The following is a 27,009-nucleotide window of genomic DNA, read 5'->3' as shown; positions in this document are numbered from 1 at the left end:
TCTTAGGTAAATACTAATATTATTTACTGGGTATATATTTTTTAGTTTATCTGCAAACAGAAGATGGAATGACCGATACAAGAATAATGGCAGACATGCGATCCATTACATTCCGCTGATATTGAGAGAGTAATTTTGCCTTAGACAGGCCATTAATTATAAAACCGCATGTTTCCGTTTTATTCTTCGTTAATTTCATTTTTCAGAGTAGAGTTCAGTGGTTTTAAAAGCTGCTAAACCAATCTGGTGTCAACAAAGTACTTTATGGTATATTGATCCCTCATTGAGCTGTATACCATAGTAGTCCAATATCACACACAAGCACTTTAGATAGCTAGTTTGAGTCAAGTCAAGAAGAGAAAAATATGCAATTTTCGTTGTGAAAGAGTCAGGTAAAAGTTACATTTTCGACTTTCCTTATTTCCAACCAAAATGACACTTGAATAAAAGAAAAATTCAGCAGAGTCGTTCATTGCTGATTAGAGCTTTGAAATTAAGTGTCACAACAGAAGTGGAATGCCAGGATTTATCAATACAAGTTGATTTTATCGCTAAGCTAAAGAGCTCAATCTTTAATAAAGTAAATATTCTACTGATGTAGACATTTAATAGTTTCGTCTATACGCAGCAGTACTTAACACATGCATGAATCCCCTCGAATAACAAATCAATTTTATTTTATTATGTTCTCTATCCATTACCAGTATCCATTACCTACATACTTTATAGCTACTCTGAGTTGTATTACACAATAACGATAAATAGATTAAACGAAACTAGTACTAAATTAAAATAGAGGTGTAGTGTGGTTCTAAGAACTTTTATTAATGAGTGAGTTCTACTGTTATGTATGGATAATGTATTAGTTCACTTCTCGATCTTGATAGTTTTGTGTGTACCTTCTTAGATTGTAACTACAATGGAAACACGAATTTCTCGAGCCTCCTCATAACTCGAAACATAAGTCGTTTCCCTTGGAATGGCTTTATTCAATCGAACACTGAAATTTTATCCCCGATTTCTCAAACTTCCCGATTTCTTGATTCAATTTCCGTTTCTCTTAAACGAGGTTAGAGAAATCAGGATTTCACCGTACCTTTATCGTTGGGGACGTCCTTGAATACTCGCTAGGACGAATTGAGTCATTGGAGTCTTTTTTTGCCAGTTCAAATCTCTCTCTTACTAGACTTCAGTGGCACTTTAATCTTGAGCCGTGGCGATCTAAGTGGTATATACAGTGAAACCCATTTCCCAAACTCCTGGCCGCATCTCGAAACAAAAGTGGCTTCCCTTGAATTCGCTTCACTTAGTTGAACACTAAAATTTTCTATTACTCCACGACTTCTCGAGCTGCAAATTTCTCGAACCAATTTTCGTTTCCCTACAAGGTTAGAGAAATCGTTTATACTATACTGTATTGGTCGTGGATTTCTTGAACGCATCGTTCGTAGGCATTTAATTCTTTCAGTATCGTAGCCGAAACTACGACCAAGTGCCATTTTTTTGTTTCCTACGAACCTGGTCAAATACAACAGTTGTGCAGTAGACCCTGGTGACCTTTATGTATGCCTAGTTTGCATCCACTAGGACGCAAATTTGTAGGTTGAAGATGTCGTTATCTTTTTATAACAACCTGTATGCGTAGTCAACAGAGCAGACACGCGTGTACTGACAAGGAAAACCTTTGTTTCACTAGCAGTTATCTAATTTTCCCGTTTATATCTTGTACATATGCTAAACGGATCATTTAGATCTCAACATGGAAAGCAATTTCCTACACATCTTCAAAATTAATTGTCGCATGTGAAATCGCAGCTTTCATAACGCGCCTTTGGAACGGTATTCAAGCTAAGTATTCACGAATGGCATACAAATCAGTTATACGGCCTAAAAACCACTTGAAATACAAGTCTCTTAAATTTAACTAACGTCTTCAATAAGAGTCATCTACGGGAAATATTCACTTCGCTTAAAGTAAATAAAAAGCTTTGAAAGAAATACATATGTTTTATTTTCTCTAAAGGATTAAGCTCGTATATTAAAAATGCATCGTGTTTTTTGTTGATTCAACTTGAGGGCGGAAAGTCCTGAACAAAGTGGATTTATTTTTACTCAAAACAACGCTTCCAAAGTAAAGTCTTTGAACTGGTAACCGTATACTTACTGGCTACAATTCTTGTTTCGCGTATACTGGCTAAAATTCTTTTTCGCCGACATTGAAACACGATGAAAAATCAACGTCTTTATAGCCATGAAAAAAGCACCACAAATAAATGTGTTTAAAGCAGTGATTTCCAAAAACGTGTTTCTTCCGCGCAGTACAAGTCCTATTCGACTCTTTGCTACTTGTTCAATAACCTAAAATCAACATATTTTTCGAGAGAAAAGTAAAAATTCGGCAAGAACGCAAATCTTCTAGAGGAAAAACATTGGTCGCGTGTACGCGTGGTCTGAAGAACGCGTTCGCGCGCGCAGTATTCTATGACGCACAAAGCACAAACCTCGATTATCGACTTTGTGTCACTCCTGGGGAGCCAATGCATATTATCGTCCATTCTTTGTCAAGGTCGAACACCAACGTCACGCAATGAAATTTTTGTCCGTAGCCGTACAAGAAACTGCTCAATTGACATCAAAACCCCTTCGTTTAGATCTACGCTCAACCTTGAGGCGGATAGGAAAGACAACGGTGTCGAAGGAGCTTTCCTGACACTCGATTTTTAATCCAGTCTCCTGCGTGCGAGCCGCTGAAATAATTTCCGTGTGTTTTCTGTGGGAGATAAACTTCTGGTATTCCTGGAGGGCGGTCTACTCAATGAACGCAAAGCTCATAGAGAGGAGACTCAGCTGGTAATACAACAACGACAAAATTGAAAAAAAGAAAACACGATCTTGTACTTTATTCTTTTTTTTTCATTCTATTTATTACAAATTTTATAGGCCAAACGCCCCTGAAATTAATCTGTTATTTTCGCTGCCCAAGGTCCTCGACGCCCCAAACAAAGGCGCTTGTGGTGTGAACCCCACTTCCGTAGATTTCTCGCATAATTTTCACCGAGATTGTGAACTCGGGGGAGTTTTAAGCGCCAATGGGAATGAACAGCAAATTTCATGTGACCCAGATGTTCTCAAGGGTGTCAACCTCTGCTACGATGGCTTGCTGCGACTAAAATTGTTTGAATACAAGTTTTATTGAAACAGCCGCAAAGATTGAAAGCGCTCTGTGGGGCGCTTTGACGGTGGGGGCAAAAATACGACGTGATGAATGAGACACCCATCGTGGCGGCACAGAGCATGCGCTGCCGGCCCTGTCGTAAACACAAGACAGCTCAGAAGTGACAATATTCAGAACCTTGCGGCGACTCCAGGGAACGGAGGTGTACGCGGTCTCTTAAAAATATTTACTTTTTCGACTCGTTACTGTAGCACTGCCCTGAGGGGATAGATGTTTCAATTTTTATGATGGGAAGTGAAGAGTTTAGCCACTTTCGTCCGTCAATCGTTGTGAAAGCGGAACCCATTGACAGAAACGCGTTCGAATACACCAGTCTGTCTGAGACAGAGTCTAGAGTTGTATTTCGAAATTACTATGAGGTCCACACAGACGGGAATATAATGGAAAGGACCAGCTCTGTGGAATCACTTCACAGTGCAAGCGAGAGTGAACACGAATCTAAGTGCGCGGACGGATAACAGTGAACGGTCGACCGAACCAAGTCCGCGTATTGAGGTGAAGAGTGAATATTTTTCGTTCCCGGCTTATCGGGCAGATTGGAAAACGAGCTCGTCTGGCCCCGAAGAGGAAGATTCAGAGGACGGTGATATCGACTGCGACCGCATTGACGAGGATAGCAGTGCTTCAGAAGAAGTGCGAAAATCACCGCACAGTAATGATTCTCTACAAATTTACTCAACGGGCTCCGCGCCTCGCGCAGATCAGAATTCGAGCGGTGCTCTCAGCCGAGCTCAACATGATATTGTTATACCAGGAATACCCTCAAACACGCACAACGGGATCAACATAGTCTTTCACAAGCACTGCAAGCTCAATATGGACGCATCTGGCAAACTGTATGGCAGAGATGCGTATTCTCCGAGCGAAGGCTATGTAACGCGCGTGGAGAGATACACGCCGGAGCTTCCACCGTCTCTCGTGTACGCCACGCGAACAGAGCAACAGGGTTTGAACGACGTTCACAGCTCTCGAGAGGTACAAGAAACTCGCATGTCAAGTTACGACGCAAAAAGCCCGACGCCGCGCTCACCCGTGTTGATTTGCGAGTGGATCCAGCTAGAGAAAATGCTAAATCAGGTCTGTGGGATAGGATTTTATAGAATAGAGGACCTTGTAGCGCATATCACCGACGTTCATCTCGTGTCCGCCACGCCCGTGGGGTTCGTTTGTTGCTGGAAGGAATGCATGAGAAATGGACTGCCCTTCAAGGCAAAGTATAAACTGATCAATCATATTAGAGTCCACACGGGCGAAAAGCCCTTTACGTGCAACCAGCCAGGCTGCAGAAAAAGCTTCGCACGTGCAGAGAACTTAAAGATTCACGTTCGCACGCACACGGGAGAAAGACCTTTCGCGTGCGAGTTCAAAGGCTGTGATAAAAGATTCGCAAACTCCAGCGATCGCCGCAAACACGTTCACGTTCATACTCTGGAAAAACCTTATCGTTGTAAGTACATTGGTTGTGACAAAAGCTACACGCACCCGAGCTCCCTAAGAAAGCACATGAAAGTTCATGGCTTAAGATCAGAGGAACACTTCAAAGTCGTTCACGGACTTGCCTTAGGGGCACCTCCGGGAATCTTTCGACAGAGAACTGATATATAAACTCATAGATTTATTTTCAAAATATCATTCTTTGCAATCGTGACACTTTAGAGATGAAATTCAAAATAACATAATTTTCTGGATTCGTGCTTGTTTCAAATTAAAAGAGAAAAGATTTATGTAATGAAATATTTGAGATATTGAAAGAGTCTGGCAGGTATCAACGTTGAACTTTAAAATCCCCTCAATGTGAAAAATTCAAAACAATTGGTACATGTTTCGTTTGCTTCCTTTTGACTCTACTAGAGAATGTAAACTCGTAAAGTAACTTGTTTATAGCTTGATCCTGACATATCACAACTACAAGAACTGATCTTTACAATAGAATTATTCATAAATATAAATCTCAGTTGTTGATGTGCGTTAGTCGTTCGATTTTCTACAGTTACTTTTCAGCTCTTTTTGCCTGATTTGCGTTATGAATGAACCTGTTTTGAAAGAGCCTTGCTAACTGAATTAAATTCCGTCAGCCGGTTCTGAAATATGTTCGAGCGCGAAAGACATGTGCTTTTAGTTCCTTCACTTTTATAGGAACCCTCGAATACACTCACTGGATTCACAACTAAAGCAAAGAAAACATTTTTTAAAGAAAATCAGAAACAAGGTTGGCTGAAAAGAGAGCGGAGGATTGACCCTTTAACAGTCTGTTGTAGTTTTATAAAGAAAAAAGGCTTGCGAACGTATACGTAAAGCTTTGAAATCGGCTGTAAATTTGAGTTGGTGCTTAGCTAGTACATTACGTTCATTCAACTTTACTTATCATGTAAACGATTATATGAAATTATTGTCATGAAATCGGTTCAATATTTCAAAAAATCCAGAGAAACATTCAATAAAATGAATCAATGATTTTGACTCTACCTTAAGATTCTTGTATTTCTCCGATATATACCTTTAATAAGGACAGAAGGGAAGACCTTCAGTTTGCACACATAAAACTTTGGTGTTATAAGATTCTGCAAGCCCTTTCAATCGATTGCTAGGTTCTTATATGTCTTAGCTTTCATAAGCGCTCGGATCAATGTTTAAGAAGTCGATAGAGAGCTTTAGTTTTGCTAACGAAATTTTCACTAACTGATTTGACAAGGAGAGGAACATTGACCCATTTCAACGTTAACTTTAGGACAGAAATAAGTCTTAAGGCTGAACTTCTAGAGCGCGGATTTAAATCACATAGAGGCAGACAAGCTTGATGGGCCTTTGTGCTTTATTGTGGAAAACATGAAAGGTTCAATGCTGACCATTTGAATTTTGTTTAAATTCTCTTTTATAGACACCTTGTTTTAAATTGAAGAAATTTGCTAAGTGAAATCGAAATTTGTTTTCCAAATTCTTGACTACAGACCTTTATTGCATCAAATATCTGAGCACTGCTAAAAATTGCCATTTTAAATGAACGTGACCGATCTTGGTTCTTTATAATTTTAAAGAGAATCAGATACAACCCTTTTCTTTGAAAGAACAGTTTTTGTCTTTCTTTTAATAATTATATTTTGTTAGTAACCTGGGAAGATTTTAAGCGTATCAAAGCAACTAAATTAATCTAGGAACAATGCCTTAGTATCGGTTGCAGTTTATCTTACGTGTAATTTCTGACCTCTGTTTTTCCTTAAGGTAAACGGAATTTTAGCCAAGGATGGGAAGAAAATGGTTCTTTCAGTTGAAGAAATGCTTGTTTGGTTTTCGCGTGTTCGTGTTCGCGAAATTGATCGCGTGACTCGCGTGTTATTGTCGCGACACACGCAAAACACATCTCGCCAATGGGGGTACATTTTATGGGAATTCGATATCGCTCATGTCGGCTGTCCGGGCTTCACCGCTCACCAAATGCGCGACGGGCAATCTTTGTGTTTGTCGACGCGGAAAGATTTTATCGCAAATCCGCCGATCTCAGGCCGTGTCTAAAGACCTTTCTGCCGCAAATTGCCATGAATCAGGCGCAGGGATACTGAGAACGCGACAGGCACAACCAAAATCTCATCTCCCGCTCTGAGAGATATTGCGTTTTGTTTACACGTTTGCCTTGAGAATAAATTATCACCCCGGGAGGCAAGCTGTCAACTGCTGAGCTCTTAGTCAACACAACGTTATTAATTTGGCGGGAGGCTTGCAGGCCGAGCCAATGATTTCATCGCATTTCGGCCCTTCGGAAGTGGTCTTGCTATCTTCTTTCATATGAAGAAAACAAACTCTTCTCTGCTTGTTGGAGCGTTTGTTAGGGAGTATATCAAATGAGACAGGTATAATTTTACGGCTTGACAGCGGCCATGCTGGAAGAAAAGGTCGGAATATTGGAAATTTTACAATTTCCTGACGCAGTTCGACCACCTAGGACGAAGAGCGCATAAAATGTAATCTACTGTGTATTTATGCGCAGGTTGTAAACGGGTATTTTGGCACAATAATGAACGGTTCAACGTTTTTCTGCTCTCTTTCACACGCTATATGCTTTTATTACGTGTGAAAAACTTTATGGCTGCTATATTTTGGCCAAGGGAAGCTTCTTATTCTGTTTTTCCAGTTGCATGAGCCGAACAGATACAATGAAACTGTTCTTGCTGAGTCTGTGGGTGTCACCTGGGGTTCCCTCGCCTTATTACAACACTTTGATTTTCGATTCTGTACTGCCGTTCGATCGTTGTAGGACCACAAGAGCAAGTTAACAAGAAAAAGAAGGAAAAACTGTGCCATCTGGGCAGCTGAACTGATAGATTGTTTTTCGACCCAATTATTCCTTCCATTAGTTTCGCACGGTACCCCAAAAAGCGTGGTATTTCGCAAAGCATGGCTGACTGCCCCACACTGCGGGCTAGTCAGTAAAAGCGTTACCTTTCGTAAATAAAATGGTTTATCACTGATTTATCATTATTTTAATACTTGTCTTGCCAAACTAAGTATATTTTGTCATTATCCTGTCATGGCATTTGAGAAACTGTTTAGGGAGTGTTTTTATGCAAGGATAAAAATAATAATGAAAAAAAAAAAAAAAAAAAAAACACACCCACATACACATACTAAACGTCGGCTGAAAGTCAGTAGTGGCATTTCGGAGAAGGTTGTCACTAATTATAGTTACTGTTTTGACATATATATTAAAAGGAAACAAACAATTAAAAAAGGAAAAAGAAATAAACTATTAAATGAACGGTGGGGAATTCGAATAATTGCAGGCAATAATAAGACGTGTCAGGGTGTGCAACTGGAAAGACCGGTTAGTCTGGGATAACAGATCACTTAGAAATCTGGCAAGGGGCACATTTTTGGAAATGTGAATTAACTCTAGCATTTATTGAGTTAATGCTGGAATGGGATATGACAGATAAAAGACAGTTTTGACGATCTGGGATGGGGAACGATGGTATGTCAGCGAAATGCCGTCCGTCCGTTTTAACTGTTATGTTTTATTTTCCACGGAAAATTCTACCAAAGTTAGCTTACATGACTCGGTCAAACTGCAGCCTTTCTCTACTGAGAAATAAATGGGAGAAGAAGGGGCTTCTAGGGAAAGATAGTTTTGTTTGCTGTTAATCAGTTAGTTTACATTTCCTAACAGGGACCAAAAGCGAGCGACTCTGAAACAGTGACTGAAATTTGAAAATTGAAATTCAGACGAGCGACGTGGGGTTTCTCTCCCACGCACAACTCAATTTTCAGTTCACGGGAGTTCAACACAGTGAAGCTAGCTATAAATGGTTTTATAAACATGTCACTCGACAGCGGAAGTGCACAGCTGGAACACGAGCTGTCTGGATTACTGAGGTATTCATATCCATCATAATAGTTCGTCTGGTGATGAGTATTGGAATGTTTGGTAAAAACAGATACTCTCGACCTGCATTGTTCTTTATTATTCAAAAGGATTTCTAGTTTAATATTTACTGACTTTTCAGCCCAGTAGTCATAATAAAAATGACCTCATATCCCGGGGGGGAGGGGGGGTGCACTCCCATATATGAGCTATATAGGTATGTGCCGCTGTGAAGGGTATGGTTATCAAGCAGTTTAGTCTGGGATAGGGTATAGAAATCAGAGAGTTTTGGTCTAGAATAGGGTATCATTTGCCGGAAAACTGATCAGTAGTATGAGGAATTAAGTCCAGAATAGGAATAGAAACTCGGAAGAGGAAGAGGCCTTCTTAAACGTAAATAAAATCATTGCGGCAACGTTGTTGACAGATGGTTTTCCATTAAAAACACAAATAGTGACACAGTTGGGGTCTGAAAACGGCAAGTCTTGCGAAATCAGCTGAACAGAGTCTAGTATAGGGTAAGGCCACAAAAACCCAACCCCCCGCAGGGTAAGGGTTTCGAATTCGAAGTCCCAGGGGGCAGCGGCACACCCCCACTCAAAAATATATAGAGTACCCCCCGGCCTCATACCTTAAGGTTACTATTTTTAGCGAGTACTAATTTTAGCGATCTTTTTTCTGAGCAAGATTTAGCGACTATTAAATTTAGCGATTTTCCGAAAATTAAAAAAATCAATATATATGTAGCTAAGATGGAAATAAATGTTCAGCAATAAAACAAAGTAACTTGAAATTGAACTGAAACATTAACATTGTCAGAAAGTACAAAGTGAGTTGCAAATGTTAGAAAGTGGGTCCTCGTCAGGGAAATCAGTCATATTCTAGCTTATTCTCCACGATGACGGCGATCCCAGCTCTCTCCCAACCCTTCTTAATTGTTGCCCGACCTTCTGACGTCTATATAGTTGAACAGGGCCACTATTCGCGGTTTAGGATTTTGTCTGGATTCTCAGGTCTGGTTCCCAGGTTCTCTCTTGCTTTTCCTTCTCGAGGAGATGAGAAAAAGAGAGGCCCTGGGAATGAGATGGACACTTAACGTACGCAGCACATTCTCGTCCCCCATAGCCCTTTCGTTTCTCTTAGCCGACTGGGCCTTGGCACGAGGAAACAAATGGCTCTGGGGACACAGGATTTCCAGTCCCAGATTCTAGGACTTCCGGTCTTCATGTATGCAGTCATGACGTTTCAAAAGAATGTATGAGAGAGTCGTTACGTTTTCGACTTCCGTTTAGGAATTCTTTGTTCCAAACAGCCAATCAAAAAAATTCAATTAATTCAAAAATCCTATGTCCCCAGAGCCCTCCGTTTTCTCGTGCCAAGCCGGCTAAGAGAAACGAAAGGGCTATGGGGACGAGAGAATATGTACGCAGCACTACCTGCACCAAGAGTCACATCCCAGACAAAAGGGATAAAGAGATAATTGCAAGAAATGTCAATTTTATTTCTCTAGTTATCTGTGGTTCCTCTTTAATTGGTGGCTAATACTGAAACCACTGAAACGTAGCTCTCTTGAAGCTAAATAAGACCAACCCCCAGGGAGGAGTCCGGAAAATTCGAATTAAATCCCTAAATGAGACCAATCTAAACTTGGCTCTAGTTTTTTTTTCTTTCGACCCCTAAAAATACCATTTGATGACTGATCAGTAGAGACCTTAGACTCCCGTCTGGTATAGACTGCCATCACAGTATGACAACACTCTCTATTTTTCATGTGTATCCCTAAAGTGAGACCTTGACGGCGAAAAATATTGGCGCTCTCTCCTATAAACGCGGGACCCCCCCCCCCCCCCCCAACCCGCCCCGGAGCGAGACGACGAGAATGCTCGTCTCTTTTAATTTTCTTGCAGGAGGTATTCACATCGATTGTGTTTCGGACCAGAAGTTTGTTTCAGATATAACCTGAAATCATGGCCTCCCTCCCTACTTCTACTCAGTACTTTCGTCTTTGCAAGGGGAAAAAAACGCCTGCATAATCACAGGTTAGATTAGATTCTGCAGGCTTCTTCACAATTCACTATAGCAATATAAAGAAACTCAAAGCTTGGCTGCCATGCTTCCAAACCATCTACCTTCTTGAATCGATCACAAAATCCTCCCCTAACAATATCGAGTTAAAACTCATTGATTTTAGTTTGCGACATGTTTATCGCCACTTCGGCTTTTACTTGGGGTAGAAGAGCACAGAACGCGTTTCATCTAAACTCATTAAGTAGTTATTGCCAGATTTCCAGATTTCCACGCTTCCAAAGATAGACAGTTAACTCATTAAATATTCATTGCCAGAGTTCCACAGATTTCCACGAATCCATATACCCGAACACGGGAATGTCCGAGAAGTCGTCCGAACTCCTTCCGAACATTTCGCTCGTGCACGTGAGAGAGCCCTCGGTTGGTCAGCGGTTCTTCATTCGAAGGGGTAAAACCACAGCTTTTCAGTGAAAATTCTCAGACCTTGCAGCTGTATCCTAGAAGCTTTTAAAATGGAAATTCCTCATTTCAAGCACACTTTGGATCCGGAAAATATTCAAGAAAGCATTAAGCCAGTCCTAAAGCAGATCAGACCGGAATGGAACCTTAACGAAGTCAAATTTAAGCAGTTTGCCGAAGGCATTAGCAACATGCTTGTCGGTTGCAACATGCCCGGTCTGGACGCCGGTGAAATGATTCTTTTCCGAGTGTTCGGAAATAAAACCGAGCTCTTTATAGATCGGGAAAAAGAGTTAGAAACCTTTCAGATTTTGCATTCCAAGGGTTACGGACCTCCAGTTTATGGGACACTGGAAAATGGCCTCGCTTACGGATTTCTTGTTGGGAATGTTCTCGACACCGGCACGATTGCGGACTCCGCATATTTCTTCTCTTTGTGCTCGGCATATGGCTAAATTGCACGCGATTAAAATAAATCACGAGAACTCAAGGCATAAAGCTGAACCGATGTTGTTCAATGGAATGATGAAGTATTTAAATCTGCTGCCGGAAAAATTCGAAGACCCAGTAAAGAACGAAAGGTGAGACGTGGAAGAGAGAGGGGTGGGGGAGAGGGTGAGAAGTGAGATGGGGTGGCGGGTAGGGATGTTTACACTCTGTTCCCCTCTAATACCATCAATCCATGGACTGACTGTTTTTTATTTTTTGGAAGATTTCTGCGCAGCCCCATACATTAATTATGTATGCAACTATATATTTTAAACTATCACTACACACAAACAGCAATCATGAAAAAAACGAGTCAGTCAGAATATTATATGCATAATTAATATATGGGGCTGTGTGGAAATCTTGCCAATTTGTTAAAATTTTAGGATGTGTACATATTTAGTGAGGGTTGTGGGAGTACCGGTGTTGTTTAGATACATTGAAGATCTAAAGTGGAAAATGCACTTTGCATGGTCCGGTTGTCATGTTTGGTAGCCTGAATTGCAGACGTCGCTCTATAGTCGCCTGCTCTCGGAAGTGGGGGACTAAAGAGGGACATCTGAAATTCAGGCTAGGTTGTTGGAAAGGAATTTTATCTTGTTTGGAATGTGGGGAATTCACCATGTGAGTTTCACCAACTAGCACAAAAATCGCCTTATCACCGGACCAGCTGTTAGGATATTACTGGGTGAATCCAAAAAGCTACATGATGTGAGTTAAATGCACATCATATTATTTTGATTTATGCTGTTTTACAATTTAGTTTATGCAGGTGTTAAGTGTTTGTGAGATTGTTAGGCATACTTTCTTGAACTTCATACCCGTTTGTTTTTGGCAAATTTGGGTGAGCTTAGCTCGATTTAGTCAGCAGGCAATACAAAGATATGCAATAAATTATTTCCCTTAAAATTTGTGATTGTGTTAATTGTTTCAGAAAATGTCCATACCCCTCCCATGGATGGTGTTTTGGTTTGACTCCCATCTTCCCTTCTGGAAATTACAGTTAAGCCCCAAACGTTCCTATAAAATGTTGGCTTTTGAGATCCCCCTTAAGGGGTGTCGAATGGTAAATGCGAGACTTTGCGAGACGGCGAGACTGATATCTTTTCTGCGAGCCCGAGACCTTTTTAGCCTTGCAGAAGAAATCGAGACTCTGAGAAGTCGTCAAAGAAAAATTCGAGATGACAAGACCCCTGAAATTTGGCTAAAATTTTGCGACTCGCATTTTTTGAAGGACCATTCACCACCCCTCCCTTACTCAGAATCATGAGCGACCTTCTTTATGGCTGGTATGGTTATATTCTGGAACTGCACATTAGCTGTTATTATTCAAGTAAAGCAAATTTTGATTATTTGTTATTAAGTATACAGTCATATTGAAAGATTTGCATAATTATTTTTTTTTAACTTACAAGGTTTGAAAAGGAAGCCCCCAGCAAAGCTAAACTTAAGGAAGAGATTGACCACCTCAAGAGTGTCTTGTTAAAACACAACTGTCCAGTGGTCTTCTGCCATAATGACATGCTCTGTAAGAACATACTCTACAATAAAACTAAAGGTAGGTCATTAATATAGGGTGCTCGGTTCCATGTTCATAAGAGACACTGGAGATTACTGTGAGCTTTTTACAATAGCTACCAAACTAGCAATGATACAAATATCCTGCATATTGTATAGTTATTTTGTTCACTCAGCCATTTAGTTGCTGTGGAAACATAAAAGGATAATAACTGGGTCTAAATTAATCTCTTATTAGACAACAATTTTATTGTGTATTTCATGTATCACTGTATTTTTACTCGTTTGTATTTTGAGTTGCACTGTACATGTACATGTGTAAGGTCATCAAAATACATACAAAACTTGTTAAAAATACTATACGCTTAACTGTATAACATGTTCTGTGCTAATTTAAACATAATATTATTTTTTTTGTTCAGACATTTGTCTAACTATTGATTATGAGTATGCCAGTATGAACTTCTTGCCTCATGACATTGGAAACCACTTCTGTGAATATGCAGGTATGAAACATTTAGTTGACTTTTTAATTTTGGGCAAGTATAAAATAAAGCTGTTAGACATATGATAGTCACCATATGGTACTCTGAATTAAAGGTGAAACCGGCACCCATTGTAAGTGACTACCTGAGATCACTTTTCCAAAATACCAAGGTTTTGCTTGTCAATCGCTATTATAGTCTGAGTCCTCATACACCAAAGTGACCCTTCTTGTACTGTAAAACAACCATGATTTTTCTGTTGTTTTTAACCTTTGATAAACAACCACTCCATGTGATCCGACCTCACTACATGTGCCAGTTGGGTAACGACACCTTAATTGCAGCACTGATATGTAACATTATATTTTGTTGTTTGTAGCAATCATATTAACTAAATAAAGCATTTTACAGTCAAAACCATAAAAGCATGAACACCTAAAATTATTTCTGGAATGTTTATTAGCGACCAATCAGGTGCGAGACGTAACCGTAACAATTTAACCTCAAAAGTAAAATTAGCTGTAAGGTTTGGATCAGTCACGAAACAACGAGTTTTTTTTTTTTCTTTTCTTTTTTTTCACAATAAATCCTTAATTCTACCGTTAACAAATACTGAAATTGTCATTCTTTTTCTATTTCAATCAGAGCTTATGCAAAAGCAATGAATAACTATGAATGATATTTTGCTAATAAATTTAAAACATAAAATTCTGCTCTCAAATGCGCTGTTTAGCCATGTCTTAATTTTTAATTCAATTACTCTTGCGGTTTGTTGCGGTTACGTCTTGCATCCGATTGGTCGCAAAACAATAAACATTCCAGAAATAATTTTAGGCGTTCATGCTTTTATGGTTTTGACTGTAAAAACATATGGTAATTATTATTCATGTTACAAACCTAATTCCACCATGCAAGACCGACAATTAATAATCACAGACTCTGCAGATATAAGTCTAGAATAAGTCATTACAAGATTCTCTGTACTTTTTCATTAGGTGTGGATGAAGTGGATTACAGTTTATATCCTAAAAGGGAACATCAGTTAAAATGGATTCGTGCTTATCTTGAAGAAGCTGCAAGGTTGAGAGGTAATTATTATAAATGTGTGGATGTTAAAACTGTTCATCGTAATTGATGGCAGCAGAAAATTGGAATTATTAGTAAGGTTTCGAACTTCAGAGTTCACTTGTTATTGAATTGAAAAGTGTGTATGGTAGAAGACAGTTAATTATGAAGTTTGACAACATAGACCAGCCAAGATGGTGATTGTTTTAAAAAAATTTACCATAACCAGTGTCTGTCCCAGCTAGAAATACCCAATAAATTTCACTTTGATTACTGTTGCCATTACATTTCCTAAATGCATTGTTGTTCCCAAAAAGCCTGGATTTGGGAGGTTCAATAAAGCATGTGATTTTATTGTGCCTTTTAAATTAATTTTCATTTCTCTGACACCAAGACAAGATTTTCTGTGTTTTCTGTGTCTCCCTCTACTAACTATGCACTGTTAGCATAACCACACTGACTTAATATTGGTAATCGCGCAATCTGATTGGCTAAACAGGTGCCTACTATCGATCCGTAGAAGGCTCTCGGAGCGAGCGCTTAGTCTTCGCTGAATTTTAGCAATCAAAACCTTCAATGAATCAACTCTAGCTAGATTTTGTGTTTAATAGATCGGTCAGTGGGTTATGCTAACACAATTAGACGGCTCGCTCTCGGTTTCTACCGGCTTTTGGTAGTTGACTCAGGGCTTCGCCCCTCGCCAACTATCAACCGATAGAAACCTCGAGCTCGCCGTCTTATTGTTAAATAGTATAAAATAATATTATATTTTGTTTTGTTTCAAAGGTGAAGAGAATCCAAAAATATCCGAGGCAGAAATAGAAAAGTTGTATGTGCAAGCTAATCATTTTGCCCTGGTAAGTTTGATGAAGTATTTGTTGGTTAAATCGTACTGGTAATTTTCTTTGGACATGTGCTTGAAATTTATAACATTGATTCATAAATGTTGTAACATTGTAATAATGCATAAAATAAGAACACTTGAGACGTTGTGGGACTTCCATTTATCATAAAAGAGCATAGATCTGTGTTTCCATTTCATTTTTTACACAGACAGTTATACCGAGACAGACCTGCTTATACAATGTAACTACCTATTAAATCAATGAACATGACATTTTGAATTCTTATTCTTTGTTTATTATTATAGGCAGCTCATTTCTATTGGTCCATGTGGGCTTTGGTTCAAGCACATTTCTCAGCTATTGACTTTGATTTCTTAGGGTAAGTACACAATAATGAAGTGCTCATACCATTCCCACAGGCCTACTCTAAGGTCTTCTTTTAAAGTCGGGAACAATAATTTATTTGTACATTCCCTTTGCTTTCAAGGTGGAAATACAGTGTGCCAGTATTTTTGATAACAATAATCAATTGCTAGTATTTTATCAGTGGTCTATAAGCTGATGGTAGTCTATGGTAATAATGTTGGAGGCTTGGGGGGGGGGGGGTATAAGAGTAGGGGGATGCGAGAGACAAAAGGCTAATCAATCACTTGTTAAACAAAATCATTAATTATGATACAAAATGAGACATCCTACTTTTAGACAAAAATAAATTTTCATTCTTTCTATAATTTTTTTGATATTCAATCAGGTATGGAATAACTCGCTTCAATGAGTACTTCAGAAGAAAAGAGGAGTTCTTGGCTCTCCGTTACGATAACTAATGGATCATATTAAGAACTATCAGCAAAACTTCTACAGCGAGGAAAAAATACAGCTAACAAAATGACAAAAACTTCAATGCCAATTTTTAATTACCTTGAGGGAACAAAGATTATACTTTTTTAAGTAGCAGAAATCTAGTCTGTGTTAAGAATTTACTGGAATAAGTAATTTAATAAATATTATTAATTATTATATAAAGGACTAAGACTGTGAGCTTATATATATTAAAATTATTCAGTCAGTTAAACAAGGTTTTGAATATTTAAATGGCCCACAACATCTTATTCATAGGTATCAACTGCTTTACTTTTTTTCCTTTAGTAGAAGTGATGCATGGTGCATTTAGCAAAATTGAAAAGTATTGGATGCATATTTATATCTATTGAAAGAAGTCAGAAAAAATTTTTGGTTTCAATAAAAGCATTAAAATGACTTGGGTGATAGGTCCAGGAGTAAATGCATGAAAGTCATGGCATATAATACATGTACATGTACATTGTAGCTAAAAACATTGATGTGTGCTCATTCTATTCCCTGGGAAAGTGATAATAACTGTGACATAAAACATGTTAGTGCCAAACTGCAGAAAAAAAGCTTTGTTTGCAGGTAAATTAGTGTGGATGAGGTGGAAGTTTTGAGCCAAAAATTCTATGCCAGTCGTAGTTTTGAGCACTTCAGTCATGTGTTACTAGACATGTACTGTACATGTATGTAGAGTGATAAGTTTTGACAAATCAGAGATACTCTGTAGCACTATGGTAGTGCTACGGAATATCATCATACATTTTTGGTTTGAGTTCAGTTAATTGGCTCCCTTGCAATAGATGAGATGAGCATGTGACAAAAAGTTTCTGTTTTCTCTGGTTACAATTTTCTGCATTTTTATCAGCATCTAGTAAATATAAGACTTTTAGTATTACAGTACATTAATTTGTTACTGTAAAAAACATAGAAAGTAAAGGGAATTTACCCAACTTCTGCAGTATTTTTTATTTTATTTTTTTATCCTGAGGTTACAATAATTACCGGTATTATAATAAAGTAGTTCTTTTTCTTGATGATTTTGACATTCATAACATGGAAACAGTTTCACTCTAAGATACAATTCTGCATGTGAATTAAATAGCCTTGACTGTCATGCCCATAATAAAATGAAATATTTACATCATTAGCCCTTGGTTTTTCTTTTATTGTGTAACCCACTCAGAGATAACAAAACTCCAGAATGATGAACAGAGGAACCCATTATGACCAACCCCTTAGAAGAAGTCCTCAGTATAACAAACCAACTTCTACAGCCTGGCGACAGTGACAAGCAGAAAAATGCACTGGAACAGAAACTGTGTACAACCAACTCCCATTATAACGAACACATTTATAGAGTTACTGCGCACTTCATAATTACATCAGGGTCTCACCGTTATTTTCAGTAATATTATTAGCAAAACACTTGTTCCAGCAAAGAAAATGACTGAAAATTGTCAGGGTTTGTATAGTATAGTTGGACATCCTGGAAGTCAGGACTGGAATTTTGTTTTGTCTTTTTCTGGACTAGAGGTCTACAGCTACAGAAAACCAGCATTGTTATCAGTAGATTCTTGCAAATCCTGGGCATCAGTAAACTACTGTATGTCCTGCGTGCAGCAGTCTGCAGGCTTGCACACAGGCTATGTAAACTATTGCAACAACAGGAAGTCTAGTTTTGGCATGTTCACAACATTTCGTATGTACACCCAGACACATACAAGAAATTAATATAAAAATTTGATATTGGCCAAATACAAATGTTCTTGAAAAGTCACATAACGTACATGTATTATTTTATCAAAGACAACTTTCCTGACGTACCAACATCTATGGACTGGAATTTTTCTAGATAGTGTTTTTTAAAAAAAAAATTGGGGGAAATGTTGAGACCTGGGAAATCACTAAAAGCATGCCCCTCTTTGCCGTGATAATGCTATGTACCCGGCCTCCATGAAGGAGATGTTGGTCAAAACTGGGAAACCCCCTGTGTTCACCGCGGTCAAACGTCTCAGGTAGTTTTTCTTTCTATTTCGGGGAATTTCGTTTATATTAAAGAGCAAGTACGTATGAGCAAGGATAGATAAATTGGTTGCTGAGTGTATTTATATATTTCCATTCCCTCGATTTAAGCGAGTATTTCTACTTTTTAAATGCTCCGCAACCGAACAGAATGTTTTGACAAATGGCGCTGACATATTTTCCTGTAGAACTTTTTTTAGTAAAGCTCCAAAACATTAGTAAACCATCAGAATACCGGTAAGGTATCGATCTTTGAACACTCAGTGAAAATTAGAACCTTATCTTTTCAGTACTTTTCTTGTTTTTTACGTATTTCTACCGTTTGACCGCGATCGACCCCCTGTGGGACCAGGGAACTTGTGCGTTGATAAATTGAAGAATTTTATATGAAACAAGTTTGTACACATTTGAGTGTGACATGTTCAAGGAGTTGCTACCAATGAAGACAGGTCATCTGTTCTTCAGAGTGCACATGAGACTGGTTTATTGACTGGATCCTTCTCCTTGTTGCTCTGGTTGCTGTGATGTTATCATCATGAATATAACAACAGGTACAATGTACATCCACTGCAAGATAATAAACAAGCGAATAAAGGTTAAAGCCGTCGTGGCACCCCAGGACGGGTACTCCGGCTTGTAAACGACAGGGATGATCGAATGGAGGCAAAACTCAGGACCCAAAAAAAATCCCTTAGCCTTCCGACATTACCCAAAAAAATCCCTAAACCAAAAATAACCCCCCAAAAAATCCCTTGTCAAATTACCCCTAAATTGCCAGGAGGTGCAATAACATAACACAAAAGAACACTTGTTTTGTTTATTCATCATACCATAAATGCGCCAAGGCACTTTGGTTCGTTTTTAATACCCAAAAAAATCCCCTATCTAAATCAAGATACCCAAAAAAATACTTGCCAAATTTTCCAACCCAAAAAAATCCCGGAATCGAAAATTTCAAACCCAAAAAAAATCCTTCGATCATCCCCGTCATTAACAAGCCGGAGTACCCCCCTGGGCGAGGCACATCATCAGTTTCCAAGCACTTTCCAAGTGTTTACCCACTCACTCACTCATCCTCTTCGCTCTTATAGCTGGAGCATAAGGCTACAAGTGTTTACAGTGTGTAACAATGCTCAGTGTACATGTAGTTTAAATTGAATTTCAGGTAAAAGTGTCTTCAAACAAGTTTTTTTATTTGTTTAAGGATTATGTCAATAATTATAAATCTGGAACAAAGACAAATTCCAAATCATTTTGACCTACCTGAAATGCATTTTAAAGTACAACATAATTATACAACATACTATGAAACAGACAACCATTTCTAACATTTTTTTCATTTTTTTTCTCTTTTAATCTCTTTAAACCCCCTTTTAATCTCTTTTTTTCTCTGGAAAGGTTTCACCAAATTTTAATCAGCTGCATGTAAACACTAAAATTATAATGAATTTATGTTTTTTCCAAATACCAATAGACATGTGTTACTTCAACACTATAATTTGAAAACAGAGAAAAGCCATTTTTTTTAAAATTATTAATTCCTGCCTGAAGTAGTTCCATAAATTTAAGGTACACATCAAAATTACATGTATTTTACATGTACTGTAGAAGTTGAATTTTTTCAAAACATTTTTTAAAGCACAATACTGTGTCCCGGTTTTAGAAATGCCAGCTGATTTCCACTTCGAGCAAGGGTAAGGGAGGACTTTTTTCATGTGGTACAGGGTCAAAAGTTTAAAAATAACTTTAAATAATTATTATAATCAGTGTGTAATTTGAGAGGAAATTGTTTTGGGGAAAATATATCTTTGACATTGGGTTCTCATTCAGACAAACAGTCTACAATGTATGTTATTAATAAAATTGGTTAATATTAATTAGGTTTGCTGACCTTGGTGACCTTTTAAATAATTAACCAAATATGCCAAAGCCTTAACAAACTCTTAAGGTACACATATTTATTTTTCTCTGTTTTGTCTGGTAAAAGAAAGTTATTTACTGAATTCACAGTGCACAAGGTACATGTCATAAAAAAAGACTTACATATTTTGCAAGGAATGATCTGTTGTCCTGCGTCTGTCCTGCTGCCTTGTCTCTTTTCTCCTTCTCCAGCTTCTGAATGTAAGTCTGTGTGTCAGGACTGCAGAAAGCAAACAGACAAATAATGGGTGTAATTAAAATTCATGTTCACCATTTGGTAGATTATAAATTTAATAGTATGTATTTCACAATGTGTTGTTCCAGAAAAATATCCATTCTTCTCCCAGGGATGTAGCTTAGAAAACACTATGCTGGCTCATCAATAAGTTCGGCTGACATTTCTGTCCTTGGCAGCTCCAAAAGTTTACCAAGTCTTTGTTTACATGTGAAATTTCAGCCGGATTTAAGTTGTCTTTCAGCCAGTGAAATTAGCCGGCAGGCGGCCCTTAGCTATGACCCTGTTCTACCACAGAAGGTTCTTTGGTTTTCACCCAACCCCTCTGATCACCTATATGTAAAGCTCACAAAGCTGTGCTCTTAGGACTTAGAGTAATAATATTGCAGGGTGCCTGAAAGCTCTTAAATGTAAAGCTTTCATGATGATGATAATAATAATAATAATAATAATAATAATAATAATAATAATAATAATAATAATAATAATAATAATAATAATAATAATAATAAAAAAAGGTACTTAAAAATGCATTTTACAGCCTGACAGAGTCTCAATGCTTTTACAATTAATCAAATATAATCAAATATAAACGCTGTTAAAAAGAAAAAGTTTTAAGTCTCGATTTAAAAGAGTCAACTGTGGAGCACTGTTTAAATACAATGGGCAAGTCATTCCATAGCTTTGGTGCAATCACTGAGAACGATCTGTCACCATAGGTAACCGTTTTAGTCTTAGGAAAATGATAGCAAAGTTATACAAGTCACCCAAAGACAAATTAAAGTAAGTCACCTGTGGCACCCATGTGCTGCTAGAGCACAGCCCTGGATCACAGGATTTTTTACAGCCAGCAAGGAGGATATGCAGTTTTTTTTAGGTTCAGGGCAGATCCAAATAATATTTGTCATTTTTACTGTGTGTTTTCAATTCTACTTACAGCTGTCCAGTTCCCTGAAGCATGACCACAACTGATGTGTTGAAGTTTGATGGCAGGGATGCCACATCCTAAGAAAAAAAAACATTGGCACTGGCTGTTAATATAGCATTTTAAAAGGCAACAAGGACTATAACAACAACATATTTTTCTGGTAATCCAAATACTGTGATTTCCACTCTTAAGACTAACAAAACAATGTACAATTTTAAATGAAGTGTCTAATAATTTCTAAAAGAAAAACAAAACAAAAAATACTGTGATTGTACATACTTTGTACATCATGACACATCACTGTGCAAGTAGTACAGTGCACTAAGGGAGGGGGACTCTATGGAGAACTGTACACTATGTCGTATGGGGAGGCTCTACCCAAAAAGGGTGCCTTTTTCAGGCGTCTAGCTCTACATTGTTGCAAAAGAACATGTTAAAATGTTTTTAAAGTTTTGTTTTGTTATATGGTTTTGTTCAATGTCATTGGAAACCGTTGCAGTGGAAAATTTGAATCAGTTGGACCAATTTTGAGACTTACTGTTTAGTAAGTAAGTAAGTAAGTAAGTAAAGTCAAAACACTAACAAAGCAGTGGCCCTCAACCCTGTTTGTTAATGCAGACCAGTATTTTGACACTTTTCGCGAAATTAAGTTCCCGTAATTTCATTTTTTGGGCCAAATCGCGAATTTTAAGTCCCGCGAAAAATGGCCGTTCCATTTTCGCGAAATTTAAGTGCCCGCGAAAATAAGTAACAATAAGGTACACACCTTATGGCCAAATCATCTTAGTCAGGAGTGTCGAGTGGACTTCAGTCCAAGTTTTGTAAGGGGAAGTACATACATGTACATGTAAAATGTTTTAAAGTAATATATCAAACACGAGACAGCATTTTTCATCACATTTCCAAACACCGAGAAGAGAGTTGAAAGTACGACGCGCAGCGGAGTATTTTTGACGAACTTCGAGGTGTTTTGAAATGTGATGAAACACTCTGTCGAGTGGTTGATATATCTTCTCAATCGAAACTAAAACTACATCAAAAACGGAAAACTGAATAAAATCGTCAAAATCTATGCTAATTAAGATCAGATTTCCAAACTCCGTCACGGTTCTTATTTCCTTTGTTTTAACTAGATGAATTATTAATGAGTTTGAGAAAGAGATGTCAATGTATGTAGTATCCCTACTGAAGCTATGTGAAAGGGGTACCATTTTCTATTGAAGGTATACATGTATGAAAGGGTTAAGGTATTCCTGGAGGCTATTTTCTTCATTTTTTGTATATATACATGTATATATATACACGGACTGTTTTAACATCAATATTTAAGAGACTGAAGTCATTTTAATGACACAGATTCACCATTTCTTATAGATTCAAAAAATATAGTTTGAATTTTAGAAAAATCTAAAGAATGCTTTGAATGTAAGGAATTTAAGGGGGTGATTGCATCCGCTAAATTTGACAAATTTGATAAAATGTGAACAGGAATTTATTATATCCTCCCAAGGTTTTGTACACAGTTAACATGCATAAAAACTCAACTTTTCACCGCAGTCCGCATTATAATTTTGCTTTGAAGTATTTTTACAGAAGAAATTTTAAAAAATACCTTGAAATTTGAGATGCTGTCTCTTGATCGCTATTGCGTTCCCGAGTGCGGACTACGGTGAAAAGTTTCCTTATCCCACGTATTTGCAGCCTGCCGAGTTTAGTAGCAGAAGAATAAATCATACAGGAGCTATTCTATCTAGAATGAATGCTTGTTTGTGTCGCAAGCCTCCAAATTGTTCAAAATATGCCATATTTTTTGCAACTTCTTCCCCGATCGATTCTTGTGTGAGTTGTGCCTTGCCGCCATGTTTTCCAAACCAGCAATGTATAATTCCAGCGGTAAATAACGAAAATTTGCTCTATATATTAAGGTCTTTCTTTCCTTATAAAGAGAGTCTTTTTTCCCGCGAAACCAATCAGGAGTGCAAGCGTAAACACCTTTCCTTGGCAACCGATGTCCTGGAGCGCAGGGTTGACAGATATATTTTATTTGCGTTGCAAATATCAGAGTTATTCTTCGAAATACAAAGAAACTATGGCTTTAAATGATGGAATGAAGCTTCCACAGATATTTGTGAACTATGAGTGTAATTTGCAATGGACAAGATTACAATTTCGGCATTCTGTGAGAAGAGTTGTATTCGATAACTTCAGACAATGGCTGGTATTTTGATGTCACGTAGCGACCTTTGCATTGCTCCGTCTTCGTGCCAAACTACATTTCAGTACACTTTTACCGCGGAAAAAACTATGGTATTTAATAAGAGAAAGGTAACTTGTAATCTTCCATTTAAATCAGCGGAATAAGACGCGCAATAAGCGAAAAGTCCACCGATGCATTATTTCGCAGTTGAAACTGGAGATCCCTAACTGTCAAAATCGCCTGCCGTGGGGAATATTTTAGTAGACCACAATATTAGAATTTGAGCCTTTTGTTGTGGCAATTTCCTGCAAAATTTGCCTTGGAGACAAAACTTCAGTTGCTTATATCTCGCTAAATACAAATACCTCTGAACTAAAAAGTTGTAAACAGACATATTTTGTGATATTCTTCAAGCTAATTTAGAATTGAACAGTTTTAAAAAGGGTCACTTTAGCCTCCAGGAATACCTTAAATTTGTACCTGTTAATTATAAAAGGGTATGGGTTTGGACCTTTGGGCAGAGCCTCCTGAATAAAATATTTTGAGCACAGTACAATGCACAGTGTACCTGTGTGCAGGCAAGAACTGCCTGGAACATCCTTTGTACATGCTGGAGGGGAAGTACATTTAGGGTAGATCCATTGCACATAACAAAATTTTGTATCTGAAATTTTATAAAACACGCAAAATGATACAAACCAAGTTGAGCGTGTTTCCTTGGCAGCCTCCATCAGGGACAATTAATCCAACACCATACAAGTGACCTGTAAAAAGAGATTACACCACAAATAAGAAAATATACTGTAGAAAATTTTATGATTCCTTTTTGTGGACTGAGCTTTGAATTACTAAATAATCTTTCTTTCTCTACCATTACACAGGATGCTACCAACATTGCTGATGGCAGCAGTTAGCCGGCTGCATGTCATAATTGATTCTAGTAATGGTCTACATGTACAAAATGTAGCTCACTCCTGGCTGGAAGGGACACAGTTTTTCTTTGTCCATGCTGGGTGGCAACAAAAGTGAATTTAAATATTTCTCAACATGTGTACTGTTAATGCATTTAGAAAAGCTGTAGAATTATAGTAATGCTGTCTGTAGTAAAACAATAAGAAGCCATGTAGTACCTGAGCTATCCACTGACAGTGTTATAGTCTCTGTTAGCCTTGATGTGAACAGTGCACACTGCCATTTGAAAAGGAAAACTATTAGTTTTAGTAAAACAAGTAAAGCCAGGCCTAATTTCTGTTGGAACTGCTTAAAATAAAACAGCACATGAGTATGTTTAACTTAGTAATTGATGTTTATTAGAAAGCCTTGCTTTCCATAAAGAAACATAACGTTTCACAGCAGTCAAACACAAAAATCCAATGCCACTTCTGGCTTTTACGTGTACCTATAAATCATAAATTGAATGAAAAGGCCATGCAATTTTTTACAGTATAGTACACTCAACTAAATTACGATTTGGAACAGTAAGCTTTCTATCTCCTCAGTCCGCCTTCAGAATACATGTACTTCGGGTAATCTTTAGAAACTTTCCTTAATCTTGAGGTCAACGCTGCAAAAATCTTTGGAGCACATTGGTTGAACTCCAAAAGTCTTTGGATCAACTTCAGAAATCTCCAAATGTCTTCGGGTCAACTTTGGACATCTTTGGAAATCTTCGGGTCAACTGAAGTCTTCAGAAGACTTAGGAAATGTTCATAAGACTTTGTCTTATTTGAGTCAACTTTGAAAAGATAAGCAATATTTAGGTACTCCTAGGGAGTACAATTTGGGATTAATTGTACTGCTCTCCTCCAATCAGAATTCAATAATTTGTACTATAATAATCTTCAGTGTACAGTTAATGACTTACAGCTTTAACAAAGGTAGTAACCCTGCTATCCAGACCATCGCTGCTTTCTGCAGACTTTGGTTGTAACCGTATTTTGTAATAACCATTATTTGATGCCAACTCCTACAAAAAAGGGATTATAAATTATTATTTAATTTACTAAATAAATCAAGGAATAGGACAAGAAACAATGATCTATGATAATTTCAAGACAGTGCATAATTCTTGGAAAACTGACCACATTGAACTTTATACATGTAGTTACTAGGTGGGCAGGCATACACCACGTACCTTCAGACTATCTATATCTTCAAAGGAGAGTACTTCTTGCTGTGAAAACACTCCAGTGGAACTCTTAAGACTTTTGACATAAATGGTTCCCCTGGAAACAATAACAGACCAGTTATTAATATTATTACTACCAGTCTGGTTCGCGGTTTTTGGTTCAAAAAATAGGGTTCAGGAAATTGAGATTATATGGTATTCAAGTCATGAATATTTCATAGACTGTAGACTTCGATACCCAACAAAATCTGAGGCTACAGTACAAGTCATGTGCTAAGACACATGTCCTGGAACAGTGTGTGTCTGCACAGATGTACATGTACAGTGTAGCTAAGAAAATGCTTAGCTGGCTCATCAACAAGCCCAGCTGGCATTTCTGGTCTTGGCAGCTCTAAAAGTTTACCAAGTCTTTGTTTACCTGTGAAATTTCAGCCGGATTTCAGTTCTATTTCAGCCTGTTAAATTAGCCGGCAGCCGGTATTATTAATTTTAGCAACATCCCTGTATCTGTCCAATGATAAAAAGCAGGAAGAAGAGCTGGCGGGACCAACTCAAAGGCGATGAGAAAACAGATTGACCTGATGACAACAGAAGAGGGGTTTCACTTAGTTATAACTTAGTTATTCCTACCTTGGTTTGAAAACTGCATTTGCACCTGGGGAAAGGGAAAAATCAAAGAGAAATGTTACTAGTAATATGTGTCTTGTAGAACCTCCTGAGATACATGTACGGACGGGATGCATTTTGGGGGGAAAGGTAGAGGTCTTCAGTTCTGCTAACAGATTACATGTACATGTACATTGTACAGTGTACAAGCTTAATTTTCTCTGGCTTGCATTTGTGTTATTTAAAGTTTTTCAATTAATTTGAAGTGAGGAAAAACTTTTGTATATTTAATTCTTTGAAAAAAGAATTAAAAGTTGGCTGCGTACAGTATTAAAATAGTCGAAGCTTACCTTCAGTCAAACAGTGATCTACGTTGAAAACTAACTCGTCTCCACGAGGTTCTAAGCCACTAACCTGAAAGTCCAAATTCATCGAGTTATAAACTCCTTAAAACTACAAAATGTACGTGAGAAAATCACTGAAATAGCCTGACAGAGGATTAAATGGAAGCTCTAGAAGCTAAGGAGAAAGAATTCGTTACCATTTCCAGGGAAATACGATGAAACAATAAAAGAAGAGAGAGCACAAAATGATATGTTCTGTCCGCCATTTTGAAAGACAAGGATGTCTCGCAAAGGATGATGGTA

The 27,009-nt window shown here is 37.8% G+C and overlaps 2 protein-coding genes and 1 pseudogene across 2 annotated transcripts; 2 read left to right on the top strand and 1 right to left on the bottom strand.

Moving 5' to 3' along the window:
- The first annotated feature begins 2,260 nt into the window (after nucleotides 1–2,260).
- On the top strand, nucleotides 2,261–5,379 carry LOC144633273 (uncharacterized; annotated as a pseudogene).
- Nucleotides 5,380–11,064: 5,685 nt separating this feature from the next.
- Nucleotides 11,065–17,470, top strand: LOC144634023 (putative ethanolamine kinase). Its single transcript, XM_078492960.1, is given in 8 exon segments — nucleotides 11,065–11,491; nucleotides 11,493–11,656; nucleotides 12,980–13,122; nucleotides 13,505–13,588; nucleotides 14,563–14,655; nucleotides 15,419–15,489; nucleotides 15,783–15,856; nucleotides 16,229–17,470. Coding segments are annotated over 8 exon segments (1,065 nt in total). The 5' UTR covers nucleotides 11,065–11,128; the 3' UTR covers nucleotides 16,302–17,470.
- A 725-nt stretch (nucleotides 17,471–18,195) lies between these two features.
- LOC144634024 (ER membrane protein complex subunit 10-like) lies at nucleotides 18,196–26,982 on the bottom strand. The gene is made up of 10 exons (XM_078492961.1): nucleotides 26,904–26,982; nucleotides 26,713–26,776; nucleotides 26,387–26,411; nucleotides 25,763–25,853; nucleotides 25,493–25,594; nucleotides 24,759–24,816; nucleotides 24,328–24,392; nucleotides 21,441–21,508; nucleotides 20,392–20,488; nucleotides 18,196–18,915 (listed from the first exon to the last, which is right to left on the bottom strand). Exons 1-10 carry the CDS (start codon nucleotides 26,970–26,972, stop codon nucleotides 18,832–18,834), a joined length of 723 nt encoding a protein of 240 aa, XP_078349087.1. The 5' UTR covers nucleotides 26,973–26,982; the 3' UTR covers nucleotides 18,196–18,831.
- Nucleotides 26,983–27,009: the final 27 nt, after the last annotated feature.

Source organism: Oculina patagonica, chromosome 12, assembly GCF_052425735.1.
Source record: "Oculina patagonica isolate OP01 chromosome 12, crgOcupat, whole genome shotgun sequence".
NCBI lineage: Eukaryota > Metazoa > Cnidaria > Anthozoa > Scleractinia > Oculinidae > Oculina > Oculina patagonica.
Note: the sequence above shows the minus strand (reverse complement) of the source record. Positions and strands in the feature narration are given on the sequence as shown.